The following is a 25,479-nucleotide window of genomic DNA, read 5'->3' as shown; positions in this document are numbered from 1 at the left end:
GTTTGCCCTGAAAATTGAAAAGCTTATTCTCAGTACTCTGTACTTTGTCACATTCACAAAAATATAAAGGAATGACCAAGATGTTCATATGTCTGTACTGGGAACACTTATAATTTCATTGCTGGAAGCCTTGTCCTGCCTTTCCACACTCCCTCTATACTGTTTATTGCTCCCCATTCATCATACTGTGTCTAAAATGAGGCCTAGGAATGCAGTCAACTCCATATAGGGAAACTCTTTGCACCCAGGTGGAGTCACACTGACTTCAATGGGAAGTGACACTGGCTTAAAAGTCTGCCTTCACAGACTGTGCTGCAGGTTTGCAAACATAGATTATAAACACCTCAGGGATGAAACGAGGTCTGTTTTTCTGGTGACTCTTCCAGATGGTTTACAGGATTACTGGACTAATATAACACTAAATAAAATGTTCTATCATTCATTGACTTCATCTCCCATTACTCCCCTTGTTTCCTGCATCCAGGTAACTACCTCTCCCCAGTGTTTGTGCTTAGGACATAGAAGACTGGGTTGTTTTTTCTTACTATTCTCATGACATTATCCATTTAAATTACAGAATTGGAATATTCAATTTCAAGACTGGTTTCCTTTAAACTATCCAGCAGGTGACTGCTTAGTTCCTCTGCAGGCTAATTTCGTAGCTCCTGTAATCAAAGGACTGTGGTTTAATTTTTAGATTTACATAGATACTTTCCTGCCTTTTATGTAACAGCTCTGAAGGCATTCAATATGCTTTCCAAACGTTACTGCAGTTAAATGACATTACCATTGTTCCATGAATAGAACAGCTGTCTCATGAATAATTATTATTGAGTTGTAGGATGCTCAGATATGCACAAACGGTTAAAGAGAAGTTAGACCTACAGAAATTTTATTATTATTGGACACTTTACTGTATTCACTAAACTGTGCAAACCTAAGAATAGAAAAAAATAATTTGCTTATAGATTGGCCACAGATCTTTTCAAATTTGGTTTCTGCTGTCAGAAATATATCTTTTGCCCATTTTTCGGCTGAATAACTTAGTGCAAGTAGATTATTTGTCTGCCTTGTTAAATTTTATACAATCACATACAAAAAACCCCCAACAACTTTGAGGTGAAGTTAATTTCTAGGCAAATGCACTCAAACCACTGAAATGTTACCTTTCAAGAACATTAGAATTTTTGAAAAAAATGAACAAAAATAAACCCCTCAGAAATGCAGGTTGCATTTCCTAGGTTTCAAACTCCTAAGACAAGGCACTGAAACTCCAAACTGTCTCAACTGTTCCCCCAAACCATAGTGGTGACCTGAAAGTCACCTTCTCAACTCATAAGTTCCATTTTATCAGCCACAAAACCTAGAATGCCTTATTTTAACTAAATAGTTATCATGATGCTTTAAAGCCTTCTTTATTCAACATGCACACTGTTTGAAGCTGCTGACTAGACAAATAGCATAATGAAGGCAATCATTGCTCATTCTTCATTAAGAGCCTAATAGTGTGAGGTGCAGTGAGGTATGGTTTTCTCATGGCCACCAGTTCTTAGTGTCATTTGAGAATGAACAATGTAGAGGTATGTTTTGAAGTACCTGTATATCTCTGCAAGGAAAAGGGGCTGAAACCCAAGCTTTTCAATAGATCCCCAGCAATCATCTGATGTTCTATATCCAAAAGTTGATAGCTTTTGAAAGTTAGAATTTAGTCAACTACATTTTGGTGCTATGCAAAGGAAGTGCAATTAACTGTTTTATTTCTTTCCTGCATTCTGTTTGTTTGTTTGTATTAGAGGATGTTTTCCTATAAAATAACAAAGTTAGAAGTAAAATTTTTGAAAGTGCATAGGTTACTTAGAAGCCTACGTCACATTGAATTTCAATGAAACTTAAGCTAATAAATGTCTAAATTACTTTTGAAAATGGGAATTTGGTGCTTGTAAAATATTTGCCCTAACTGACTTTTTGGCCCTTATTGGGCATCTCTTTTTATAGGGTGTCATAATTCAAGATCTCATCTTCCAATTAAACTCAAATGTGGTAGGAAAATAAATTATCCTTGAACCCTGATCAATTCTGAGCACAATACATTTTCGGTTTGTGGTGCCAAAATAGGACTTAGAATGGAAACTCAGTTGCTTCCTGTTATCAATTCATAATATAATAGTGTAGAATGTCAACTAGCTGGGAAAGGGCTCTTAAAGCTTTTAACAACAGGACTGAATTTGTGACCGTAACAACTATGCACCCCACAGTCAAAAGATATGGTGTAAAATGAATCCCTCCTTTAGACTAATGAAATAAACTTTTGTTTCTAATTCTTAAACACAGGTCTGATAATGTGGAAATCCTCAATTCTAATCCCTGTTCTGACATGGACTTTTTTTTTGGTAGTCTTCTGAAAGTCACTTAGCCTCTCTGGTTTAGGCCGGTTTAGGCCTACACAAGAAAGTTGCATTGGTTTAAACTTCATTCATTTAAGCTGATTTAATTAGACTTGTTCCAATACCCTTGTGGACACTCATATCAGTTTAAGGGTGGATTATGTTGCTTTAGTTTAAATGTGGACCCAAATATCCAGTATCATCTACTCTTAAATTGAAATAAGGAGTTTGCATCAGTTTAACTAAACCTGTTTGAATTCTTACCTGAAGTTCAACCAGTGCAACTGCATTGTATAGACAAGCCCTTTGTTTCACTATATGTAAAGTGAGAACAATACATACTGGTACTTATTGACCATTCCCACTTAATTGTTAAAAAATTAAAATCTACAATCAAATATTTCCTTTGCTGAATTTTTTATTAAGGGCCTGATCCTGCCAACCCAAGAGAACTACTCACTGGGACTACTTATGAGAGTAAAGTAATTTGTGTCTATGTGGACCTAAAACTGAAAATGTTCCTGTTGAAGACAAACAGTAGGTGCTGATTAATATTTGGAGGCAAATTAATTTTTCTTGGCAGACTTATTCATGATAGTCTTTTCTGCTGTCTAGTTAGTGATTTATTGTACATGACTTTCACCAGTGATTCTGAGACTAATGATGACACCTCCCAAAGGAATAAAGGTCCAAAGCCAAAGAATGTTTTCTATGTTATCTTTAAGACAGTTTATCATTTCAGGTCAGGAACTCTGCATAATATGTTGTCCACTCTGAGCTGTATGCAGACTTCACACATGCTATTTTCTACTAGGTTCCCTAGCTGCTGCTGCTGCTGCATTTTTGTAGAATGCTTGTAAATATCATTGCAAACTGAAGATTCCCCTTACAATTCCTAGTAAGTCAGCATACTGTGGAGTTGCTAGTCAGGTTTATATCACTCTGCTCCTTGAACTGCCTCCAAGAGTTGTGCTATATAAAGCTCATGTGTATCTGTTTTTTTTCTTGACTATCAACCATTGTAAATTCAAATATATTTTGATATTTGCATTATAATGGCATTTCATAAAGGGATTGATTCATTACTCCAGATCTGTCAACTTACAATGCCCGTATTATCATATCTATCAACTTTTAACTATCTGAAAAATAAAATTGTTATTGTGTCTCTAGTCCACATAAGATTTTAGAATCTCTGTCATTATCCCCCAAATTTTAAAATTCTCATTCAAAAGGTTTCTTGAAGGATTTAAATTCTCTACCAGTAAGTCACATACTTTGGCTTTGGCCTTGAGTTTTTCTTCCCCTCATCAGTTAGGGCTTGGGGCTGCTTCTCTTGTTTGCCCAGCCAAATTTAATGTTATGGAATCTTTGAAAATGAACTCCTATATTTATTTGCATTAAATATTTCTTCCTGCACTTCTACAGACCTTTGGGAATAGCTTTTGATTCTTCCTCTGTGTTGTATATTTAGGTTAACAGGATTACAGTTTGTATTTTTTTCAGTTGGTCTTAAGGAATTATTTCTTCATACAATGCATAGTCATCCTGTGGAACTCATTTTCAGGAAATGTTGGGGAGGCCAAAACTATAACTGGGTTCAAAAGGAATTATGTAAGTTCATGGAGGATAGGTCCATCAATGGCTATTGGCCAAGATGAGCAGGGACACAACCCCATTCTTTGGGTGTCCCTAAACCTCCAACTTCCAGAAGATGGGACGAGATAACAGGGAATGGATCACTTAATAATTTCCCTATTCTGTTCATTCCCTCTGAGGCATCTGGCACTGGTCTTTGTTGGAAGACAGGAAACTAGGTTAGGTGGATCAAACCTAGTGGGTTTGACCCGAGGCCATTTTTATATGGCCATTTTTATGTTCTTATGATAGTTTTCCTGGACATTGAAAAAACATTTGACATGCTGTAGTAGGAAGGCCTCCTTTATAAACTAGCCAAAATTGGAATAAAAGGGAGAATGTTTTGGTGGATAAGGGACTTCTAAGTGACAGAATTATACAAGTGAAAGGGGGAACAGCTTTATCAAAAACCTACAAGATTAAAAATAAAACTCAAGGAAGTTATTATAAGCCCTACTTTGCCTTCCATTATGATAAATGACCTCACGGAAAGCGTGCAGATGGGAGTACGTATTTCCTTTTTCACAGATGACTGTGCTATATGGACTAAGCATAAAAGACTTAAAATAGCTGTGGAAAAGATAAATGAGACACTCCAGAGAATTTCCAAATGGGGAAATGATTGGGGATTTAAATTTTCACTTGCAAAAACTAAGGAAATGCTTTTAACAGGAAGAAAATTAGGGAAGAATGGAACTTATTTCTTTTATGGTGGAAAAAATTTAGATAGTTAAAAAGTTTATGTTCCTAGGAGTAGTGTTTGATAATTTAAATTGTATGATATTGTCTATGTGACTTTTGCAAAAGTGTAAAAGTAGGATGAACTTAATAGTGTAGCTGGAAGCAAATCAGATGCAGATAAGAAAGTACTGATTATGATGGTATAGAGTATTGATAAGACCAGTTTTATGGATGCCAAGCTTGTGATTCAGCCTCAAAAACAATACTTAGAAACTTGGAACTGTTCCAGGACTCCGCTCTGCAGTTATTATGTGGTGCAGCATGTGTGTTGCAAATAGCCACTGGAGAAGCACCTATAAATCTAATGATGAAACTATTAGATCTGACCTTTTGGGGAAAGGTAAATGAAAATCGTTAAAATAGAAGTACACAACCAATTTATGAAGACTGCTGGGAGCGAAGTAGACAAAATGATTTGGGTTGCCACAGACTTTCTTATACTATCACGGTCAAAAAATGTGTAAAGGAGATACATAAAAAGAAAAACAGAGAGAACTAAAAATTATTAGTCATGGGAAATCCAATTACAGTTGGATAATTATTCTCCCATTTGTGGATTTGGAATGGTATGAAAGAACTGAGGGAAGGAATAAAAACACATTATGACCAATGACATTTCAGAATTTATTTATGAAAAATAGGTCCAGATAGATCAAAATATGACAGCACAGATAGAGGAGCAACAGCCTTCTGTGTTCCTAGTCTTGGAATCCAGAAACTATCAAAGGCTATCAAATTGTGACCATTCTGATGTCTGAACTAATAGGGATATTGGTGGCATTCACCTGGGTAAGAGATGTTCAGCCTCCTACAGCTGTAATTTTATCTGCTTCCCTGTCAGGCATAGTGGCAAATAGAACAGAGTCAGAAACGACATAAGTGAAATAATATTCCTAACTATGGAAATAATGCAAGCAGGTATCTGTGTAACAATAGCATGGATTCCAGGGCATATTGAAATACCTGGAAATGAGGTGGCTGACAAAGCATTAAAGCAAGGTCTAAAAAATGAGGAGGTGAATATTATGATTCCCTTAAGTAGAGAAGAATTTAAAAATGTGATCAAAAAGGCACGTGTGAAGAAATGGCAAGAACTGTGGGCAAAGGAAACAGAAGGTCGAAGGTTTTATATTGTATGCTTAATATTGAAAATAATACTACACTCACTGTCGCAACAGAAAAAGTGAAGTCATTTCATAGTGTGAACAGGTCACTGTGCCCTAAATGATAAGTTAAACATATTAAAAAGACATAAAGATGGGCTGTGTAATGTGTGCAAAACCAAAGACACAGTTGATCATGTTCTGTGGCATTGTGGGCAATATTCTATGGAAAGAAAGTTGAGTTGGTTTGGAATCAAAGGTTTTTCCCTAGAGGTACTAGTGAGAATGTCAGGAAAATGGAATAGTGGAAAAACAGCCTTGCTACATTTCTTTAAGGATACTAGACTGAGTGAAAGGATTTTAAAAAAACAAAAACAATTCCCCTCCCCAACCCCCCGCAAAAAACACCCGAGGTTGGATAAAAATGAATGAAGAAAGTCGCAGTCATAGCCTGTAAGATGGGTCTGCTGCGCCAAGAAATAAAGACAAAGATTTGTGATCCTGCTTTGTTTTTGAGTAGCAGCCATGTTAGTTGTATCTGCAAAAAGAAAAGGAGTTCTTGTGGCACCTTAGAGACTAACAAATTTATTTGAGCATAAGCCTTCATGAGCTACAGCTCACTTCATCGGATACACGCAGTGGAAAATACAGTGGGGAGATTTTATATACACAGAGAACATGAAACAACGGGTGTTACCATATACACTGTAATGGTTTTAGTACCATTATACAAGGCACTGGTGAGACCTCACCTAGAATACTGTGTGCAGTTCTGGTCTCCCATGTTTAAGAAGGATGAATTCAACCTGGAACAGGTACAGAGAAGGGCTACTAGGATGATGCGAGGAATGGAAAACCTGTCTTATGAAAGGAGACTCAAGGAGCTTGGCTTGTTTAGCCTAACCAAAAGAAGGTTGAGGGAAGATATGATTGCTCTCTGTAAATATATCAGAGGGATAAATACCGGAGAGGGAGAGGAATTATTTAAGCTCAGTACCAGTGTGGACACAAGAATAAATGGATATAAACTGATCATCGGGAAGTTTAGCCTTGAAATTAGACAAAGGTTTCTAGCCATCAGAGGAGTGAAGTTTTGGAATAGCCTTCCAAGGGAAGCAGTGGGGGCAAAAGATCTATCTGGCTTTAAGATTAAACAGAGACAAAGTCCTACAAGATCTCTATCAAGCGTTCTTACAACTACAATACCCACCTGCTCAAGTGAAGAAACAGATTGACAGAGCCAGAAGAGTACCCAGAAGAGTACCCAGAAGTTACCTACTACAGGACAGGCCCAACAAAGAAAATAACAGAATGCCACTTGCCATCACCTTCAGCCCCCAACTAAAACCTCTCCAGCACATCATCAAGGATCTACAACCTATCCTGAAGGACGACCCATCATTCTCACAGATCTTGGAAGACAGGTCAGTTCTTGCTTACAGACAGTCCCCCAACCTCAAGTAAATACTCACCAGCAACCACACACCACACAACAAAAATACTAACCCAGGAACCTATCCTTGCAACAATGCCCATCGCCAACTGTGTCCACATATCTATTCAGGGGACACCATCATAGGGTCTAATCACATCAGCCACACTATCAGATGCTCATTCACCTGCACATCTACCAATGTGATATATGCCATCATGTGCCAGCAATGCCCCTCTGCCATGTACATTGGTCAAACCAGACAGTCCCTACGTAAAAGAATAAATGGACACAAATCAGACGTCAGACATTCAAAAACCAATTGGAGAACACTTCAGTCTCTCTGGTCACTCAATTACAGATCTAAAAGTTGCAATTCTTCAACAAAAAAACTTCAAGAACAGACTCCAATGAGAGACTGCTGAATTGGAATTAATTTGCAAACTGGACACCATTACATTAGGCTTGAATAAAGACTGGGAGTGGATGTGTCATTACACAAAGTAAAACTATTTCCCCATGTTTATTTCCCCCCCATACTGTTCCTCACATGTTCTTGTCAACTGCTGGAAATGGCCCACCTTGATTATCACTACAAAAGGTTTTTTTTCTCTCCTACTGGTAATAGCTCACCTTACCTGATCACTCTCGTTACAGTGTGTATGGTAACACCCATTGTTTCATGTTCTCTGTGTATATAAAATCTCCCCACTGTATTTTCCACTGAGTACATCCAATGAAGTGAGCTGTAGCTCATGAAAGCTTATGCTCAAATAAACTTGTTAGTCTCTAAGGTGCCACAAGTACTCCTTTTCTTTTTGCTTTGTTTTTGTTTAACTGATGGCATATGGGACACAGCAGCAAAACTGCAGTGTAGTGTAGTGACAGCAAAGTCGTATAGCAACACTGAATGAAGTAAATATATAAATGTTTGTGTGTGTATTTACTTTGTTGTATATGTATACCCACACTGTGCATGTGGATGGATTGATGGATGGATAGATAGATAGATAGATACAGATGATATAGTCATTGCTTCTCTCAACAAGACTTTTTTTGCTGTGAAATGCAATGCTAATGTTTTTTCTCCCCCATGCTCTCAGATATAGCAAGTTGGTAGATAACAGTGACCATGGATATGCGCACTAACAGTCAAATTGCAGATTACACTTTAAGGGACCTATTCGGATCTCATTTTACACCAGTTTTATACCAATGTAACTTGATTGACTCAATGGATTTACTCTGATTTACACCAGCATAAGCGAGAAGAATCACACTTTGATTTGAAATAGGTGACCAACCATAGCATTAGAACTCTCTGAGCATGATACACTTTGTTACAGAGAGAAGTTTTAACAGGTGAGAGAAGAGTTGGACATGCAGGATGAGTGACACAGGGCTTGATAAAGAATGCATGGCACTTCTTTCCTATTCAAAACCTCTTTCTCCTTCTCCCACTTTTGGGTGTTAATTACCAGTGCTGTTGTAAATGTGCAGATACAGTCCTCTCTCAACTCTCAATTTTTGTAAGAGTGTTTAATATATAATGCAAATACTTGTGCTGTGCGTGGTTGATTAGTTTTTAATTGAATTTTAATTTTAAGAACTTTTCAAAGTCAGTTTCTAGGTGCCCAGCTTGTTTGGTATTCTAGATAAATATTTAGTGAGAAATTTAAAATAGAATCATATTTAGAGTATTAGGGCCTAATCAAATGCCCATTGAAGTTGCTGGAAAGACTACAGTTGACTTCCATGAACATTGGCTCATGTCCTTGAGATTTTGGTAGGACATTTCTCTAAAGCCATTACTGAGCTACATTGCAGCTGGTAAAGATACATTCTGCCTCCTTACACTGTCTTTGACTTCAAGTGGAATTTTTTGTTGATTGTTTTTTGCTTATAGTACTTTATATGTTACATTATATTGCAGAACATTTATAGCAAAAATGGGCCGAACTAAACTGCCAGTGCTTTAAACTGTTTCTATTCTAGTATAATGGGCTCCCAATTTCCCTTTATCAAATCTCTCCTAGCACACTTCTTTTCACAAAGTCCACAGATGCTACAGTGGTCATTCCTGAAAACATTCAGTTGATTAGATAGTAAGCTCTTTGAGGTAAGGACTATGTCTACCTCAGTTTATACATCACTTAGCACAATATAGCTCTAGTCCTGATCAGGGACCTGGGTGCTACTGCAATATTGGGTGGGGGGACAAAAAATCAGAGATTTTGGATACAACAATTTAATTTCCCCTGAGTAGTTCAAAACAAATATGTCAAGTCCACAGTGAGTAAAGCATGCCCTTGCAAACTCACCAGCACCTTCCTGTGACACCTGCAGCTAGCATAATCTGGAAGGGGTGGGGAAAGAGTGGAATCAGAATGTGGGAAAACCCCACTGCCATCTGTGAAATAACCTGCTTACTGCAAGATTTCTAAATCAGTTTATATCTGAATGCAAGGGAGGGCCGACTGACGATAAGTAAGGCCACAATTTAGACATGGAGGTCATGGCAGTCACGGATTCCGTGACTTTATTGGACCGCTGTGACTTTTAGGGCTTCAGGAGGAGGAGGTGGGACTGTGAGCCTCTGCCCTGCTGGGGCTGGCTGGAACCAGGATCCTGCAGCCCCTAGCCCCACAGCTTCCTCCGGGGGCTGCAGCTGGGGCCGTGCACCCCTGCCCGGCAGCTGCACCCAGGGCCATGAGCTCCCTTGCAGCTTCCCAGGGCCATGTGTCCCCCTTCCCTCCCCTCCCCCCGCTGCAGTCGGGACTTGGTGGGGGCTGCAGTTGGGGCCAAACACCCCTATTCTGCAGATGGGCCAGCTCTGGAGCGGGGGCTGTGTGCGGGGTCTGTTCCCCACACTGCGGCCACTGGACTATGGTTGGGGGCTCATCCTGTCAGTCCTTCCCCCACCATGGGACTCCATTCCTCCCCCCTACCTAGCCCTGCCCTCTGCCCCCAAGTTATTTTTAGTAAAGTAATGGACAGGTCACAGGCTCCGTGAATTTTTGTTTATTGCCTGTGACCTCTTCCTGACGTTTACTAAAAATAACCGTGATAAAATCTTAGCCTTAACGATAAGCTGTGCCTGAGGAAAGGACTGCACTGTGCGAGTAGAAGTGATTTGTCTTATGACAACACAATCTTCTAGTAATAACCTCTTCAGATTCCACTAAAACAGAAACTCTTATTCCATTGAGTTTAGCTTTCCTTTTTGTCCCTGAAATGTGTCCTATAACCTTTCTGTGAAATTATGCTTATGAGCTGGGAAGTTAACATATTATAAAACAGGCTTATGTGAAGTTATGAGGGAGAGGATATATTTATATGGATATGTTATATTTATATGGATATGTTATATTTATAACAGGCTTATGTGGAGTTATGAGGGAGAGGATAACATCCTTCGATCAGAGGAAACAAGTGTACTCTTGATGTATAAGACCCTTAAACATCAAGCGTGCACTGTGCTGAATGTGCTCTGTGGATAACAGCTCTAAATTAATGCATATACTCCCAAAACTAATTGCAAATGATCAGTGATCACTGCTTTTACACATCTGAGGATTTCCTAGTGTCATCAAACTAGATTATGCAATCAATCCTTAGATAAACAGCTTTGGTATTTCTCACAATTACTGTCCTTAATAGTTTATTCCAAATTAATGTTATTCCATTTAAAACAGTTTAAACCGATTACTGCTAATCTGGAACCAGCGATCAACTCACTGTCAAATAAGAAATTAAATGTCCTTTTTTACCTATTGGTTGGAAAGGCTGGATAGAGGTTTGTTTTTTTTCCATAGCAAGAACAGAATATGGGTCATTTAGGGAAACATTTTAAATGGCAACAATTATATTACAGAAAAGCTGAATGTGTAAACAAAACATGGTTAGCTACATAATATGGACTTTGGGTAATTCAGCAGTATTAGTTCAGAATGCATCACATAAAATTGCCTTATGGAGTTGGTGACAAAATGCTGCATGCAGAGAATTCTATACTCTGGTAACAGAGGAATGATGCACTCTGCACTTTTGTCTATAGCAAAGACCAACACTTTGGCGTCCGGTTGTGGAAAATTCCAACCTGTGACACTGACAAATCTAAGGCTGATGCTGACAAACCCTAGGCTTAAACAACATGCATTGCAAATACTGAGATCATCTTTATTCTTATTTCTGTAGATTAAACTTGGTATTAGTGTGATGTATTTAACTTGAAAAACATGAAAAACAGCACATTTTATTTTAAGTGTATGCTATATTTGGGGACAGATCAATGAACAAAGAAAGCAGCTTCTTGAATTCTATTGAGACTCAAGCTTCCCTTCCAAAAATAGTATTGAATCAGCATCTCTCTCTTACTCACTCTCTCATACACACACCAGAATTTTCCAGATCACTTCTTAGGAACTAATTGATTATTAAGAAAAAAAAAATAATGGAGTGAGTGGATGAGTGCTCTGTGCAACAAAATCTGAGTTTATGTATTTAAGTTCATATTTAAGTCACTGCTAAAGACCCAGTTGTGCCATGCTGACTCCAATGAATGTAGTTGACCTGTGTGTGTGTGTGTGTGTGTGTGTGTTATACCTCCCCAAATTTCTCTGAGAGAAAAACAAATTGTTTGCTTATGTTGTGCTGTGTACTGGTCTTTGCCGAGTAATCACTGAATCTTGTTGCTGTCATCACTGTTTTTCTTCCCACACACCCTCATTGTGTCATGTCTGAAATTATATTGGAAGCTGTCTATGACAGAGATCATTTTTTCTCATCTGTTCTGTGAGGTTTATAGCATGATTTGTTAATAAGAGCAACAGATGGTTAACTGGTTTAAAGCAGTATTAGTTTTATTCCTCTGGCAAAGAAAATAGGAGAAATCCAAGATGAGTCCAATGGCTTCTATGTCAGCTTTACAATGTCTGGTCTTGTTTAGACATAGCTCCTTTGAGCCGATACAAGGCTAAAGGCACTTGGCGAACACCAAGGCAGTTTTAAAAGTTTGTGAATGAGCTGTAGGTACTTTCTAATCTCAGAGGGAATCCAGAATGGTAGATACATGTCATATGTGCAGAACTCACAACTCTAACCCAGTCTAAAGTTGTTTCTGTATGTGTGGCTATGAAAGCTGTTTAGTCATGAGTGCAGATTATATGTAGATAGATTCTTTGTGAATTGTGATGTTTTTGACGTATACTAGGAATATCACAGACAGAAAAAGAAGCAGAAAAACACATCATTCACCCATGAGAATCAAAGGTATTCTTAGGAAGTGAAATAGCTATTAGCTGAAAACAATGTAGCAGCTTGTTAAAATTACCATAAGCCAGTGTTGATACATTGCATATTTATTAAATGCTGCTGTATTGTAAATGACATTTATCTATTTAAACTTGTTAAAACCAAATGCATGGCTCCTGTAATAACTGTGAGTGAGGGCATCCATAGCGTATTACATTGAAACCACATTGCAGGCAGAACACAGGATAAAAGGGCAATGTGGGAACCAAATAACTCTTAGGGGTGGACACAGTGTGGGGTACCTTTCATTTATAGAGAGGTTTAATTACACTTCTTCAAATTGAGACTGAAAGGTCTATATAGTTGAGGTTTTTACCTGCAGAAATGGCGGGTTCACAGGGGGGGAGCAGAACCTTTTTTCAACAGACAGAATTTTGCCTAAAATTTTAGAAAATAAAATTCCAAATGAGAGTGGTAAAATACAAAAACAAAAAAACAAAAACAAAGCAAAAAAATATACAAGCAGCTTTGTGTATTTTCTATACTATCAGATTCACATATGGCAACATAAACAATTAGGGAAAGAAAGAAAGAAAGAAAGAAAGAAAGAAAGAAAGACCTACATTGCTTCTTTCTGTCTTACAGGACATTAAACCAAAATATCGCCTGTGTATACTTGGAAGGTCCAGATGCTCAGCTCTTTCTATACTCCCTGCACTGGACTTTAAAATAAGAGTGACCTTTATCCTTAGCTTAATTAGGTTAACATACAAGTGTGAGAAAAAATATTTGTTTTTAAAATAGTCCACTTATTTTCTGTCACTGTGCTAAATAGTATCTGACAGTCTTCCCAAGCTTTATGTAACAGTGGACTTCAAAAGAATATCTCTTTCCTAAACACACAGGATACATTACCAGGATGTTCCTTCAGTGATCTATAATGTTCCTGTTACATAGGTCAAAAATACTTTGTCCTCCACCTTCTCGCTGGCTCAGTCACTTTTCTCTTTTCTTGCAGAATGATTCCTGGGGAAAGCAGTATTCGTATGCACTCTTCAAAGCCATGAGCCACATGCTTTGTATTGGTTATGGAGCCCGGGCCCCTGTCAGCATGTCCGATCTCTGGATTACCATGTTGAGTATGATTGTGGGGGCTACATGTTATGCCATGTTTGTTGGTCATGCCACTGCCCTAATTCAGTCTTTGGATTCCTCACGACGACAATATCAAGAGAAGGTAATTACGTTAAAATGCATCTCCTTCCATTTCAAGAATGATTACCAAGTTGTGTTCAATGTGAAATAAGGCACAAACCCATATGCTATAGCCTAGTAGAGTTGAATACTGCAGTTAACTTTACTGAACATGCAGAAATATAAGAATGGGCCAAATTCATCCCTGGTGCAACTCCATAGTAGTCAATGCATATGCAGATCTGTGTGTCCATGCCCTGGGTGAGAATTTGGATATAAGTGAACAATATTTTGTGATTTTTAATTTATTGTTTAGTGTAATAAGTATTGTGTCAGTTCTTGTCCTTGAAGTCAATGGGAGCCTTTTTCTGACCACTTGTTGAACATGGGAAATTATGTTGTTGGAGTGACCAGCAGTGGCTTTCCTCAGCTTCTAAAATATTCAGAAGCTGATGCTGTTTTTCCCAGACACCAATACCCTACCAGGATGTTCCATGTCTTAGAGACTTCTAGGCTCACAAGATTAATGAGCTTTATCTGGAGCTAAATGAAACCCCTTCAGAGGGTCAGATCCTGAAGTCCTTATTCACATTAAATTAATAATATTTATTAGTTTACAATAGCATCTACAGTGTGCTGGGTGCTTTCCAAGTATTAAAGAAGGTATGCCCCAAGGAGCATCCAGTCTAAAGATGGAAAGGTAGACAGAGTTTATGGGAAAGGAACCAACAGATTTTTTTTGTTTGGTTTGGTTTCAAGTAATACAATTAGATCCACTGTTGGCGGCATGGTAGCAATGTGTCTTTAAAAGGGACTTAAATGTGGATGGGGTAGTGGGCCTTTTGGACAAGCTTGAGGAGATGATAATAGGCATAGGTGGTGTTGTGAATAAAGACACAGAGGCAAATGTGGGAGAAGTGTCAAATGGACAGATGAGGATGGGAATGCTGGCAGAGCAGAGGGAATAAAGTACAATGTGAAACATTGCAAGGGAAAGTAAGGAGGTGCACAATTTATTGTGTTTTGGAGGTAGTGACAAGAAGCTCAAATTTCATGAGATAACACCTGGGGAGCCAAATTGAAGAAGGGAGTGATATGATCAAACTGACTTGCAAAGAGGAGCATTTTGTATGTGTGCACTAGGGTGGCCAGAGAGAAGGATACTGCAGTAGTCCAAGCTGAATATAATGAGGCCCTGAACAAGAAATTTGGCCGAGATTATGGAAAGTAAAGGATGAACCATGCTGGTGTTCAGAAGGAAGAATCTATGGCCTGAATATGCTGGGCAGAGAGGGAGGAATCAGTAAGCTCAATCATGAGGACGATGGCGGTTTTTTCACTATTGAAAAAGAAAGGGAAATTGTGAAGAGGATTTGTGAGAAAATATGAGTTTGTATTTGGCCATGTTAACTTTAAGCTCGCAACAAGACGAGTAGAGGAGTTATCATAGAGGCAGGTAGAAATATAGGATGGGATGGATGGAGATGGTTTACTAATCATTGGCACATAGATGATACTTAAAGCCCTGTAAGAACAGAAGATTATCCAGACACAAGGTGCAAAGTAAGAATAAAGATACCTGAGGACAGAGACTCAGCAAACACCTCCAGGGGTATCTCAAAAATTGAGTAGGATAAGAGGTCAAGAAGGGGACGGTGTTTGACAGGGTCAAAAGCACCAGAGAAGATGAGGACTGTGCGGGGGAGTAGCAGTCTTTAAATTTGTCAAGAAGCTTACTGAGCATGGTATCTCTAGAGCGGAGAAGTCATTTGCCTATATTTAATCTGTCTGTTATATATCTGGGAATTTATACCAGGCTCATCACCTGAACGTCTTACCAAAAATGCTCCGACAAAAACTGAGCCATTCCATCAGAGCACACCCAGAGATACAAATTGCCTCACAGGGACAGCAGTGCAAAGGAGGCAGAGCCATGACCCTGGAGCTAGAGCCTGACCTCTGGACAGTGTAGCTGTCAAAGCAAGCTGGGGCATCAGAGTGCACCTCCAAAGGGACCGTGCTGTGTGTGTGTATGATCTGTCTTTGGGCCACAGACCATGGTGAGGAATTGTGCCTCCTGTGGTGCATTCTTTCTCTGCAATGCCCAAATGGCACTATCTAGCCATTAACAAAGATGCTTACCAGGGAACTAGTCTGCATGTTAATTAATGGCAATAACTTCTGCCTCAGTAAGGCAGTGTTAGCCTTGTCTAGACATAAAAGTCATACCTTTTTATACCGGTATAGTTAAAGTGGTATCCCCCTCTTAGCGTGGATGCAGTTATACAGGTCTGGCTTATTTAATATAGAAATATAATAGTTCTCCACCTTTTCTGAAGAGTGAATTCAATCACAAGACTTAGTAAATCATTCTTAGTTTTCCAGAATAAATAAGTCCATTGGGTTTGGATAAGTTGGTATAGACAGTGGTACAACTGCATACCAAAGATGAGGCATATCTGAAAAATGGCTCACCTCCTAAAGCAATCTGAGCATGACTAGTTAGAATTATGCTGCATAAGGGAAATTGTGCTACTGTAAATAATGTTACATCAGAAAAAAAGCTGGGCCAAGTCAGTTTGTATATTATGCTACTTTTAGACTTTCAAAAAAAACCAATAAAAACCAAAACAAAACACGAAAAGCCTGGAGTTTTCACAAAACTAAGATTTCCAAATCTTTCCTGTGCTAATACCATACAAACCATTTGCACATATTGTACACACCACTATTTCGTGAGTATGTGTGTTAATCATATCACATTCAATAATTACAAATTAAATTCCCAAGACTATAAATTCAAATCAGAATTTCAAAGTATATTCTTTCTGCCAGTCACAACACCCCTAGCTAAAAAATATACAGCAGTGAGAATTTAAATTACATTATTTTATGGATAATGCATGAAGTAGAACAGAGTCTAGTACATTTTTTCTATTACTATAGCCTTTGCAGTTTTGACAATACTTGTTTTTATTAGTAAATGGAATATAAGAAGAGGCATGCACGCAGTCAGTAAGACTGGTCATGAATGTGCACAAATGGGCATGTATGTGCACAGTTTTGGGCCCCACACTTCAAGAAGGATGTGGATAAATTGGAGAGAGTCCAGCGAAGGGCAACAAAAATGATTAGGGGACTGGAACACATGAGTTATGAGGAGAGGCTGAGGGAGCTGGGATTGTTTAGCCTGCAGAAGAGAAGAATGAGGGGGGATTTGATAGCTGCTTTCAACTACCTGAAAGGGGGTTCCAAAGAGGATGGCTCTAGACTGTTCTCAATGGTAGCAGATGACAGAATGAGGAGTAATGGTCTCAAGTTGCAGTGGGGGAGGTTTAGATTGGATATTAGGAAAAACTTTTTCACTAAGAGGGTGGTGAAACACTGGAATGCGTTACCTAGGGAGGTGGTAGAATCTCCTTCCTTAGAGGTTTTTAAGGTCAGGCTTGACAAAGCCCTGGCTGGGATGATTTAACTGGGAATTGGTCCTGCTTTGAGCAGGGGGTTGGACTAGATGACCTTCTGGGGTCCCTTCCAACCCTGATATTCTATGATTCTATGATTCTATGAAATAACTAAGGAACATAGGCCCTTACACTTACTCATGTTGAGTAGAACTTTACTCCACAAATAGTCCTGTAGATTTCAGTGGAACCACTCAACGAGTAAGATGTGAGAAAGGGGATCAGAATTTGGCACTAACTGGTTTACATGTACACAACAGATAGCGTGAGTCAAAATATCTGACCCATAATTTTGGTATTCTATGTTGATTTCATTAACTGTATCTCCATACCTATTTGCATCTCAGCTGTTATCACATACAATATTTGTCTGAGTTAGACTCTATACTTGTTATGAATGCTCCTTCTAATAAATTGTTGTATGCCCATTACATAGTGCTCTAGTAATAATAATCATTTCCAGAGATTTCAGGTGGGCATATATATTTACCTTACATTACATAAATTATATGTATATTGTATATCACATATGTAATAAATGCTCCCTGATACTTTTGTCAGTTAATTACCTGTCCGTCATCATATTTCTCATTCGTACACTAATCACCTCAAACTAATACAATCCTCTTTGTCTGAACAGTAAACTCACCTCCATCCAGTGTGTCCAAAATAATGTTAATCCTTCTTACTCACTGGTTTCAAAGGAGAGATATTACGCAGAATCTATTTGCTAAAGCCTACTATATTTATCTGTGATTCATCCCAAAGCAGGGAGAGAGCTGGTGGGGGCAGGTCATCAATTTCTCCTTTCCCTTTGTAAAGAAGAGGGACCTGGAAGGCTAACAGATCTTCATGTTAGGAACATGTTAGGAAGAGGGAGACGGCTAGAGGACTCCTGGCTGGGATGCATCTTTTTATTCTGTCAGGTGATGCTGATGATGATTCTTCACTCTTTTGGGACAGATTTCTGTTACCTTTGCTCACTCTGAATAGCTTTACTCTACAAATAATTCCATTGAAGTGAGTGGAACTACTTATGGAGAAAGGTGCTACTTAGTGTGAACAAAGGTATCAGAAACTGACACTTTATATTTATTCTTTTTTGCTCACCGTTTTGGTACGCTCCCTATGTGTTAGGTGGCTAAAGGTCACTGCTACCTACTTCTGATAAATTATAACTTTGGTCCAGAACAGTGGATCCAATGCATAAGAATGGCAAACATTTGTTTTCTTACTGGAATTTTGATTTCTCTAAGTATGGGTGCATACTATACTTTGTTGGTATTTAGTATATTCGGTTTAACAAGGAACTCTTTCTTGTCTTCCTTGCTTACTTTCTCAGTTTCAAGTTGCAATATTTGTTCTAGTTTTGTGTGTCCTGAGCATTGGAAGTGTTTGTGTGGGGCAGAGATGGGGCAGAGATGGGCCACGGAAAAGTTATAAGTACTAGAAGTACCTGCATTCAATTGGATTCTACAGAAATATCCATTCATTCTTATTTCATCCAGAGCAGTGGAACCAACATAGGAAAAAAGATGCAAAAATCATGTCAACACCAACCTAATGCAGATCTGAAACTAAGCACAACCTCCCTTCTCATCGCTCATTTCTAACTTAATCTCATATTCTTTAAAAATGCCCTTAATTTAACCACATTAGGTGCAGTATCGTTTGGATACCGTGGAGCCAACAAGTCCATGATGCTGCATGTAAGACTGACATATCAGCATGAAGATACTAATGTATAAATCCAAGAAATCTAATAAAGCCACTATGCACATCAGTTTTTTCAAAATATCTGGAACTCAAAGTGCAACAACTACAACAAAATCTCATTCAGCATAAAGCCACATCTGCCACATTTGTATTACATAATCCTAATTTGGCTGCAGATTTGATTTACTTTTTCTCAAATTACTGGTAATGGGAATATAATACTACTTTTAACATTCAGAGATTTTAGCAAACTTTAGCTGACAAAATGCGCAGAAAAAACTGGTCTGTGAAACATCCATTTATCCAATTTGCAGGCTAAAGGAACAATCCTTATCAGAGGCATACAGAATACTCTAACTGAATATGATTGTGCTTTACTTAATCTTTCGTTATAATCCATTTCAAAATGTATGCTAATTAACAGACTAAGCTGATGAACAATACAGAATCAAAAAATATTTCTAAGCTATAGAAATAGATGGTGCTACCTGGAACCTGTTCTCAGGCCCAGTTAAGTCACTGGAAAGTCTCCTTTTGACTTCAGTAGGCTTTGGATCTAGTCCATGGCAACAGGCACTCAAGAATCAAATAAATTAGCCTGACAGATGTTCTTTACATAAAGAAGAAATATGCATTTAAATTGTTGGATTGCCAAATAGAATATATGTGAATGTTCAGTATGATTTTTTTAATGAACATTTGTCTATTTGCAGAATGTTAACATTGTGTTTTCTATTGCTAGCCAGGTATAAATTTTAGAATATGTTGGCTTTTTCTATTGGTGATATTCCATTTAGTTAACTTCACATTCAATTGTCAAAATCTGAAAACTTCTGAAGTTTACAGTAAGGAAACATCCATTTGTTTATTAAGAGTTACTTAGAAACATGAATTGACCACTCTACAGAAATTAGGAATGTACGACAGCTTCCATTTGAGGAGAGATTAATAAGACTGGGACTTTTCAGCTTGGAAAAGAGAGGATTAAGGGGGGATATGATAGAGGTGTATAAAATCATGACTGGTGTGGAGAAAGTAAATAAGGAAGTGTTATTTACTCCTTCTCATAACACAAGAACTAGAGGTCACCAAATGAAATTAATAGGCAGCAGATTTAAAACAAACAAAAGGAAGTATTTCTTCACACAACGCACAGTCAACCTGTGGAACTCTTTGCCAGAGGATGTTGTGAAGGCCAAGACTATAACAGGGTTCAAAAAAAGAACTAGATATGTTCATGGAGGATAGATCCCTCAATGGCTATTAGTCAGGATGGGCAGGGATACAAGGCCATGCTCTGAAGTGTCCCTAGCCTCTGTTTACCAGAAGCTAGGGAGGGTGACAGGGGAGGGATCACTTGATGATTACCTCTTCTGGTAATTCCCTCTGAAGTACCTGGCATTGGCCACTGTGGGAAGACAGGATACTGAGCTAGATGGAGCGTTGGTCTGACCCAGTATGGGCATTCTTATGTTCTTATGCATAGAAAAAATCAGCGTAATCATCAGAGTGTAGGAACATTACAATCTTTATTGAAATAAAAAATGGTTAAGCCGTAATTAAAAGGCATTCTATAGGTGCCACCATTAGTACCTTACAATATCTTAAGATGACATAAAACAACAAGGTTTCAGATCTCTTTAAGAACTGAAAAAGGTTGCAAATGTTCACAACTGCAGCAAAGAAAGAAAATGGAGATTTTCTCCATCCATTTCTGTGTTCAAGAAATTACTTAAATAAAGGGTTGAATGAAAATTCAATTTAATGCCTTTTTGCCATTATGTCTAAACTTGAGCTGCGTAATGCTATCTGATTTTGACTACATGGATGTTAATTTAGAAGACAAACTTTGCTTACAAAGACTGTGCTTAGCATTTTTAAAATTGATTATTAATTTTTCATAAATTTACATTTTAATTTAAACAATACCCTAGGGCCTCAATATTTCACACAACTTAAGCTACACTACATATACCATTTTAACATATTAACTAGCATTCAGAAATCATTTGACTTATGACATGAGAAAATCGAGAAAAATATCGGTGAAAAATTATGGATTCTCTTTTCCAGCGTTTGTAGATTCCTTTTTCTTTAACACTGCTATTCAGCTGTACAAAATACATTAGTGCCCATGCCAATAAAGCTCTGGGAACCTTAAAAAAGAATTACTAAAAACATATTTATCATGAGTAGGGCAACATGCTCAAATATATTTAAAAATGGGATCAAATACTCAGTATCGTGCAAAAGAATCCTCTTAATGGGAACACATTGGTGGACGGCCTCTTGATGAAGCTGCTGTCCCAATTAAAAGTAGGACATTCAAAACAAAACAGGCTAAAGTACTCAAAATGAAATAAAATAATGGGATTAAATAAAAGTAAATTAGAAATTATATTTACTGTATTTCATCTTTATTACTTCTTGTATACTCCATTGGGCAACTTCTGTATTAAAACACCAGAGCTTTGAATGTTACCCCTACTTAACACCTGTTTAAACACCACCGGTGATCCTTTGGCACTGGTGAACGTTCCATTAAGTGGAATTTTTGCTAAGGCACAATAATTTTTTAACTGTTATAACTATTTTCTTTAGGGGTGTGATTTTTACTGATATAGTTATGCCAGTACAACCACTAGTTTGAACAGTTATCCTGGCATAAAGGTGTTTTATACTGATATAGCTTATTCCCCTTCTTTGTGTATTAAATGCTCATTAGCCTGCATGGATTTTATTTCCTGCTTAGCTACATGGCAGTGAAATATTTGATGCTGAAAACAATTTGTCAAAAATCCCAGGAGTGATCTCCTGATCATTACAGTAAATACAGTTGTAGTCAATGCTATTTGTTGTCTCATACCTTAAATAACTAATTTAATTATGACTTCTGTGCCAAAAAAATTAAACTCAAGCTCACTACTAAGCCTTAAAAAGGAATAGTAATTGTGGAATGTTGACTTCTGGTTCACTAGTTTTGCTTTGTTTTTGTTATGTGAAGATTCTTTTTCACTTTCTTACTTGGATCACCATATGATTTACTGGTTAGAAGACAGGACTAGAAATCTTGATTCCTGCATTTTTTGCAGCTTAATACCAACTCACTATGTCATCTTTTGTGAGCATCAGCTGATGGTCTGCATGTAACCTTCCTGCATTTAATTAATCTTTGTAAAATGCTCTAAAATCCTTAATATAAAGGTGCAATATGAGTTTAAAGTATTATTTCAAAAGGAGATAGCTGTAACATTTACACACTGTTCTAGAAGGAAAAAATTAATGGCTGGCATTCAGAGGAAAGACCTTTTCAAATATTCTATTTCAGAAGTCATACTTGTGTTCGATAAGTCCATATTTCTGACTGATTTGTAGGTTCTTTTATTAGTGGGTATTTTGTAAATATTTTCAGTGCACAATTAGGACCAAATAATCTCCTTCATCCATTGTGAACTCAAAACTCTGACATATCAATTAATGTTTAATGACAACTGTGGGACTACAAGCATGGATGTCGTCAACTATATAACTCTTCAACAGTAAGGTCTTGTTTTGAAAAAGGGTATGTGCCGATTTGATCCATAAATATGCCATCCAGCACAAAAAGTGCGCTCTAGCACATTCACTATGAGAAAAAGTTTTGAATATTTTGGGATGTATGTGAATGTACTGGGCATCCGATGAAGTGAGCTGTAGTTCACGAAAGCTCATGCTCAAATAAATTTGTTAGTCTCTAAGGTGCCACAAGTACTCCTGTTCTTTTTGAGCCTTAAAGTCACTCAGGCTTGCTCATTTTTTCATTCTGTCAGTTCTGCATGCATGATTTTCATTTATTATAATTGTAATGCCTACTGGGTTTTTTGTTTGTTTTGTTTTTTTGGGGTTTTTTTGTTTTTGTTTTTTAATTTTAATTTTTATTTTTTGCAAGGTGTATATAGCGTATATTTTGACCCTGGGTCTTTCCTGTGAAAAACCAGGATTTGAAATGGGGAAAGGCATTAAATATGTCTGTGGTATGTTAGCGAAACAATTGTTGTTCTCAAAAATGTTTTAAAATCACAGAGGTTATTCATCTTAATTTTAAACATCAAAGATATAAAATAATGGGCATTTGTTTTTTTTCAAATGTACATCAGTTGTACTCACTGTCTGGAACAGAAGCCTTATAGCCTTGTAAAAGGGAATATAAATCAATCAGAACATTCTTGCTAGAATATTAATTTGTTTTTTTTTCTCTTGTCATAATACTCCATTTTTGTGCTCTAGATTCGCTTTTGTTTTAGCCTGTCCTAGGGGATTCCGATTATTTTTACCTTGTACCTTTAAACAAATATCGGTTTCTTCAGATAACATACTGTGCAGCCAAGTGCTATCCACCCTGCTGTATCCGGCCTGAGTGAAACAGTAACAGACTTCACTGCTTCTATAATGACCGATGGGACAGTCCTGGATCTATTGCTGTGTCATGGATAATTTACCTTTAAAATGATCTGCTGGCTTGCAATACAGATAAGGTTTCTAGCAGTTTTCCATTTGAAAATGTGGCGCAAGCTCATGATAGTTGCAGCCATGTTCATAATTATATTAAATTAGCTCTGAAAGCATCAAGTTATACTGGGCTCAGATTTTACAAACAACCTGCTTTCTTTGTTTCTCTCTGTATGTTCTCTCATGCAGTAATGATTATAGGATAGCTTACTTTTTCCAAATGAGGAAGGTACATATAACTTCTTGTTTATGAAAGTATGTCTTAGAATATGGTAGAAATTGCCTTTTAATGGGAGACAAGTATATGCTTCAGGCCAGATGGAGATAGCGGCCAGTAATTATCCCAGTTGTACCAGTGATCCTGATTGTGATTGATCCAGAAGGAAACAAGCCTCAATATTTTTCTAATACCATAGTATGGATGACAAAATATTTCTGACTGTGCAGATTCTAGGATTCTCTCAATTTTCTCCTGACCTCTGGTTTCCTGAGGTTTGAGTAATTAAGGGCACATGCACCTCTACCTTCAGAACATAATAATGTGTAAAGACATGTCTTACAGATCCATAAAGAGTATTCAGTATACCAGAAATGAATGGGAGTATGACCTTCCCTTTGCAATACAGAGCTTTGTGTGAACTCTGCACTGGCTCCTAGTGCATTATAAATTATTATTTTATATCAAGGGTTCTTTTAATAGCTGTGGAAATCTATTCTAATGTATGTATTCATATAAAAATAGACTGACTGTGCTAAATTTAAAGTGCAGTACTTTTAGCTGAATTTTTACATGCTGTTCAATATACATACCTTTTTATAATAAATTTCCTTTCATTCAGATACAGAAAAAATGTTTAAAAACTCTTTCTGTCCACATTGTAACTATTCTAAAACCATAATGAAAGCATACTGTTAGATAAGAAATGCATTAAACCTAAGTATTATCAATATGATTCTAGAAAAATAAAACATAACTTCTACATATTTATTTATATAACCTGCTTTTTTTGAGACACCTCCCCTATAAATTATCATTTTACATTACAGGCAGAGCTGGTCAAAAAATAGGGATTTTTTTTTCCAGTTCGGATGTTGACCAAAACAAAAAAAATCATTTTTGTAGAAATTTTTCATGAAAAAAGCGGACTTTTCATTTTAAAACGATGGCTGAAAACTTTTTTTGTTTGTTTGTTTTTTTTCAGTGAAAACTCAGTTTTTTTTCTTGGGGGAAAAAAAACTTTTTCACAAAACACTATTTAGTTAAAAAAACAATTTTTCCTGACCAGATTGGGCCAAAGAGAAGGACCCAGATGATATCACCACCTCCACTGGCCCTGACTAAATCCTGAACACCATCTGGGATGTAAGACTTTGTTGTTCCCTCTACACTTTGTGTGTTCTTTTCCTTCCCTACCTTATTTTTTCTCTTTCCTATCCCTCCCCCATTGTCTTCTGTTTAATAAGAGTCTGTCTTAGCCAGCCAAGACTGGAGCAGAGCGGAACGATTCCATAGTTGGGACCCTTCTTCCAGATGATATCATGGTATCCTCTCACACTGAGGATACCTCTCCAGGGGAGGGAACTCGAGTATTAGGAAGAGACAGGGAATAGTAGGTAAGAGAAGGTAATAGTAATGGGGGATTCAATCGTTAGAAACATAGACAGCTGGGTTTGTGATGACTGCAAGAACTGCATGGTGACTTGCCTGCTGGGTGTGAAGGTTGCAGATCTCTCAAGACATCTAGACAGACTTATGTGTGGTGGTGGGGAGGAGTCGGTTGTTGTGGTACATGTAGGTACCAATGACATAAGTAGTACTAATCGACTGAAGTCACATGATATCTGTGTTTGCAAACATCTATTTGCACATATAAATAAGTTTTTTGCAAGTTAATATGCACAATTGTCGGCATTGTTTCAGAGGACTCTTGGAACATTGTGACTGAATGAACAGCTAATGAATAGTCTGAATATCTCTATTGGCTGCAAGTGCCTTTTTTAATCTAGTAAAGTACTTGCTTTTCTTAGAATTTATTTTATTATAACATACAATATGAGAGAAGAAA

General features: G+C 37.5%; 1 protein-coding gene across 3 annotated transcripts in view; it reads left to right on the top strand.

Moving 5' to 3' along the window:
- The window catches only part of HCN1 (hyperpolarization activated cyclic nucleotide gated potassium channel 1), a 317,113-nt gene that overhangs the window by 204,215 nt on the left and 87,419 nt on the right, over positions 1 to 25,479 (top strand). For all 3 annotated transcript variants that reach the window (XM_075128463.1, XM_048849357.2, XM_048849358.2), the window contains one exon: positions 13,570 to 13,788. In XM_075128463.1, the coding sequence (XP_074984564.1) occupies positions 13,570 to 13,788 (219 nt within the window). The remainder of the gene's footprint in view (positions 1 to 13,569; positions 13,789 to 25,479) is intronic.

This window comes from Caretta caretta, chromosome 5 (assembly GCF_965140235.1).
Source record: "Caretta caretta isolate rCarCar2 chromosome 5, rCarCar1.hap1, whole genome shotgun sequence".
Classification (NCBI taxonomy): domain Eukaryota; kingdom Metazoa; phylum Chordata; order Testudines; family Cheloniidae; genus Caretta; species Caretta caretta.
The sequence above is the reverse complement of the archived record's forward strand: the minus strand, read 5'-3'. Positions and strand labels throughout refer to the sequence as shown.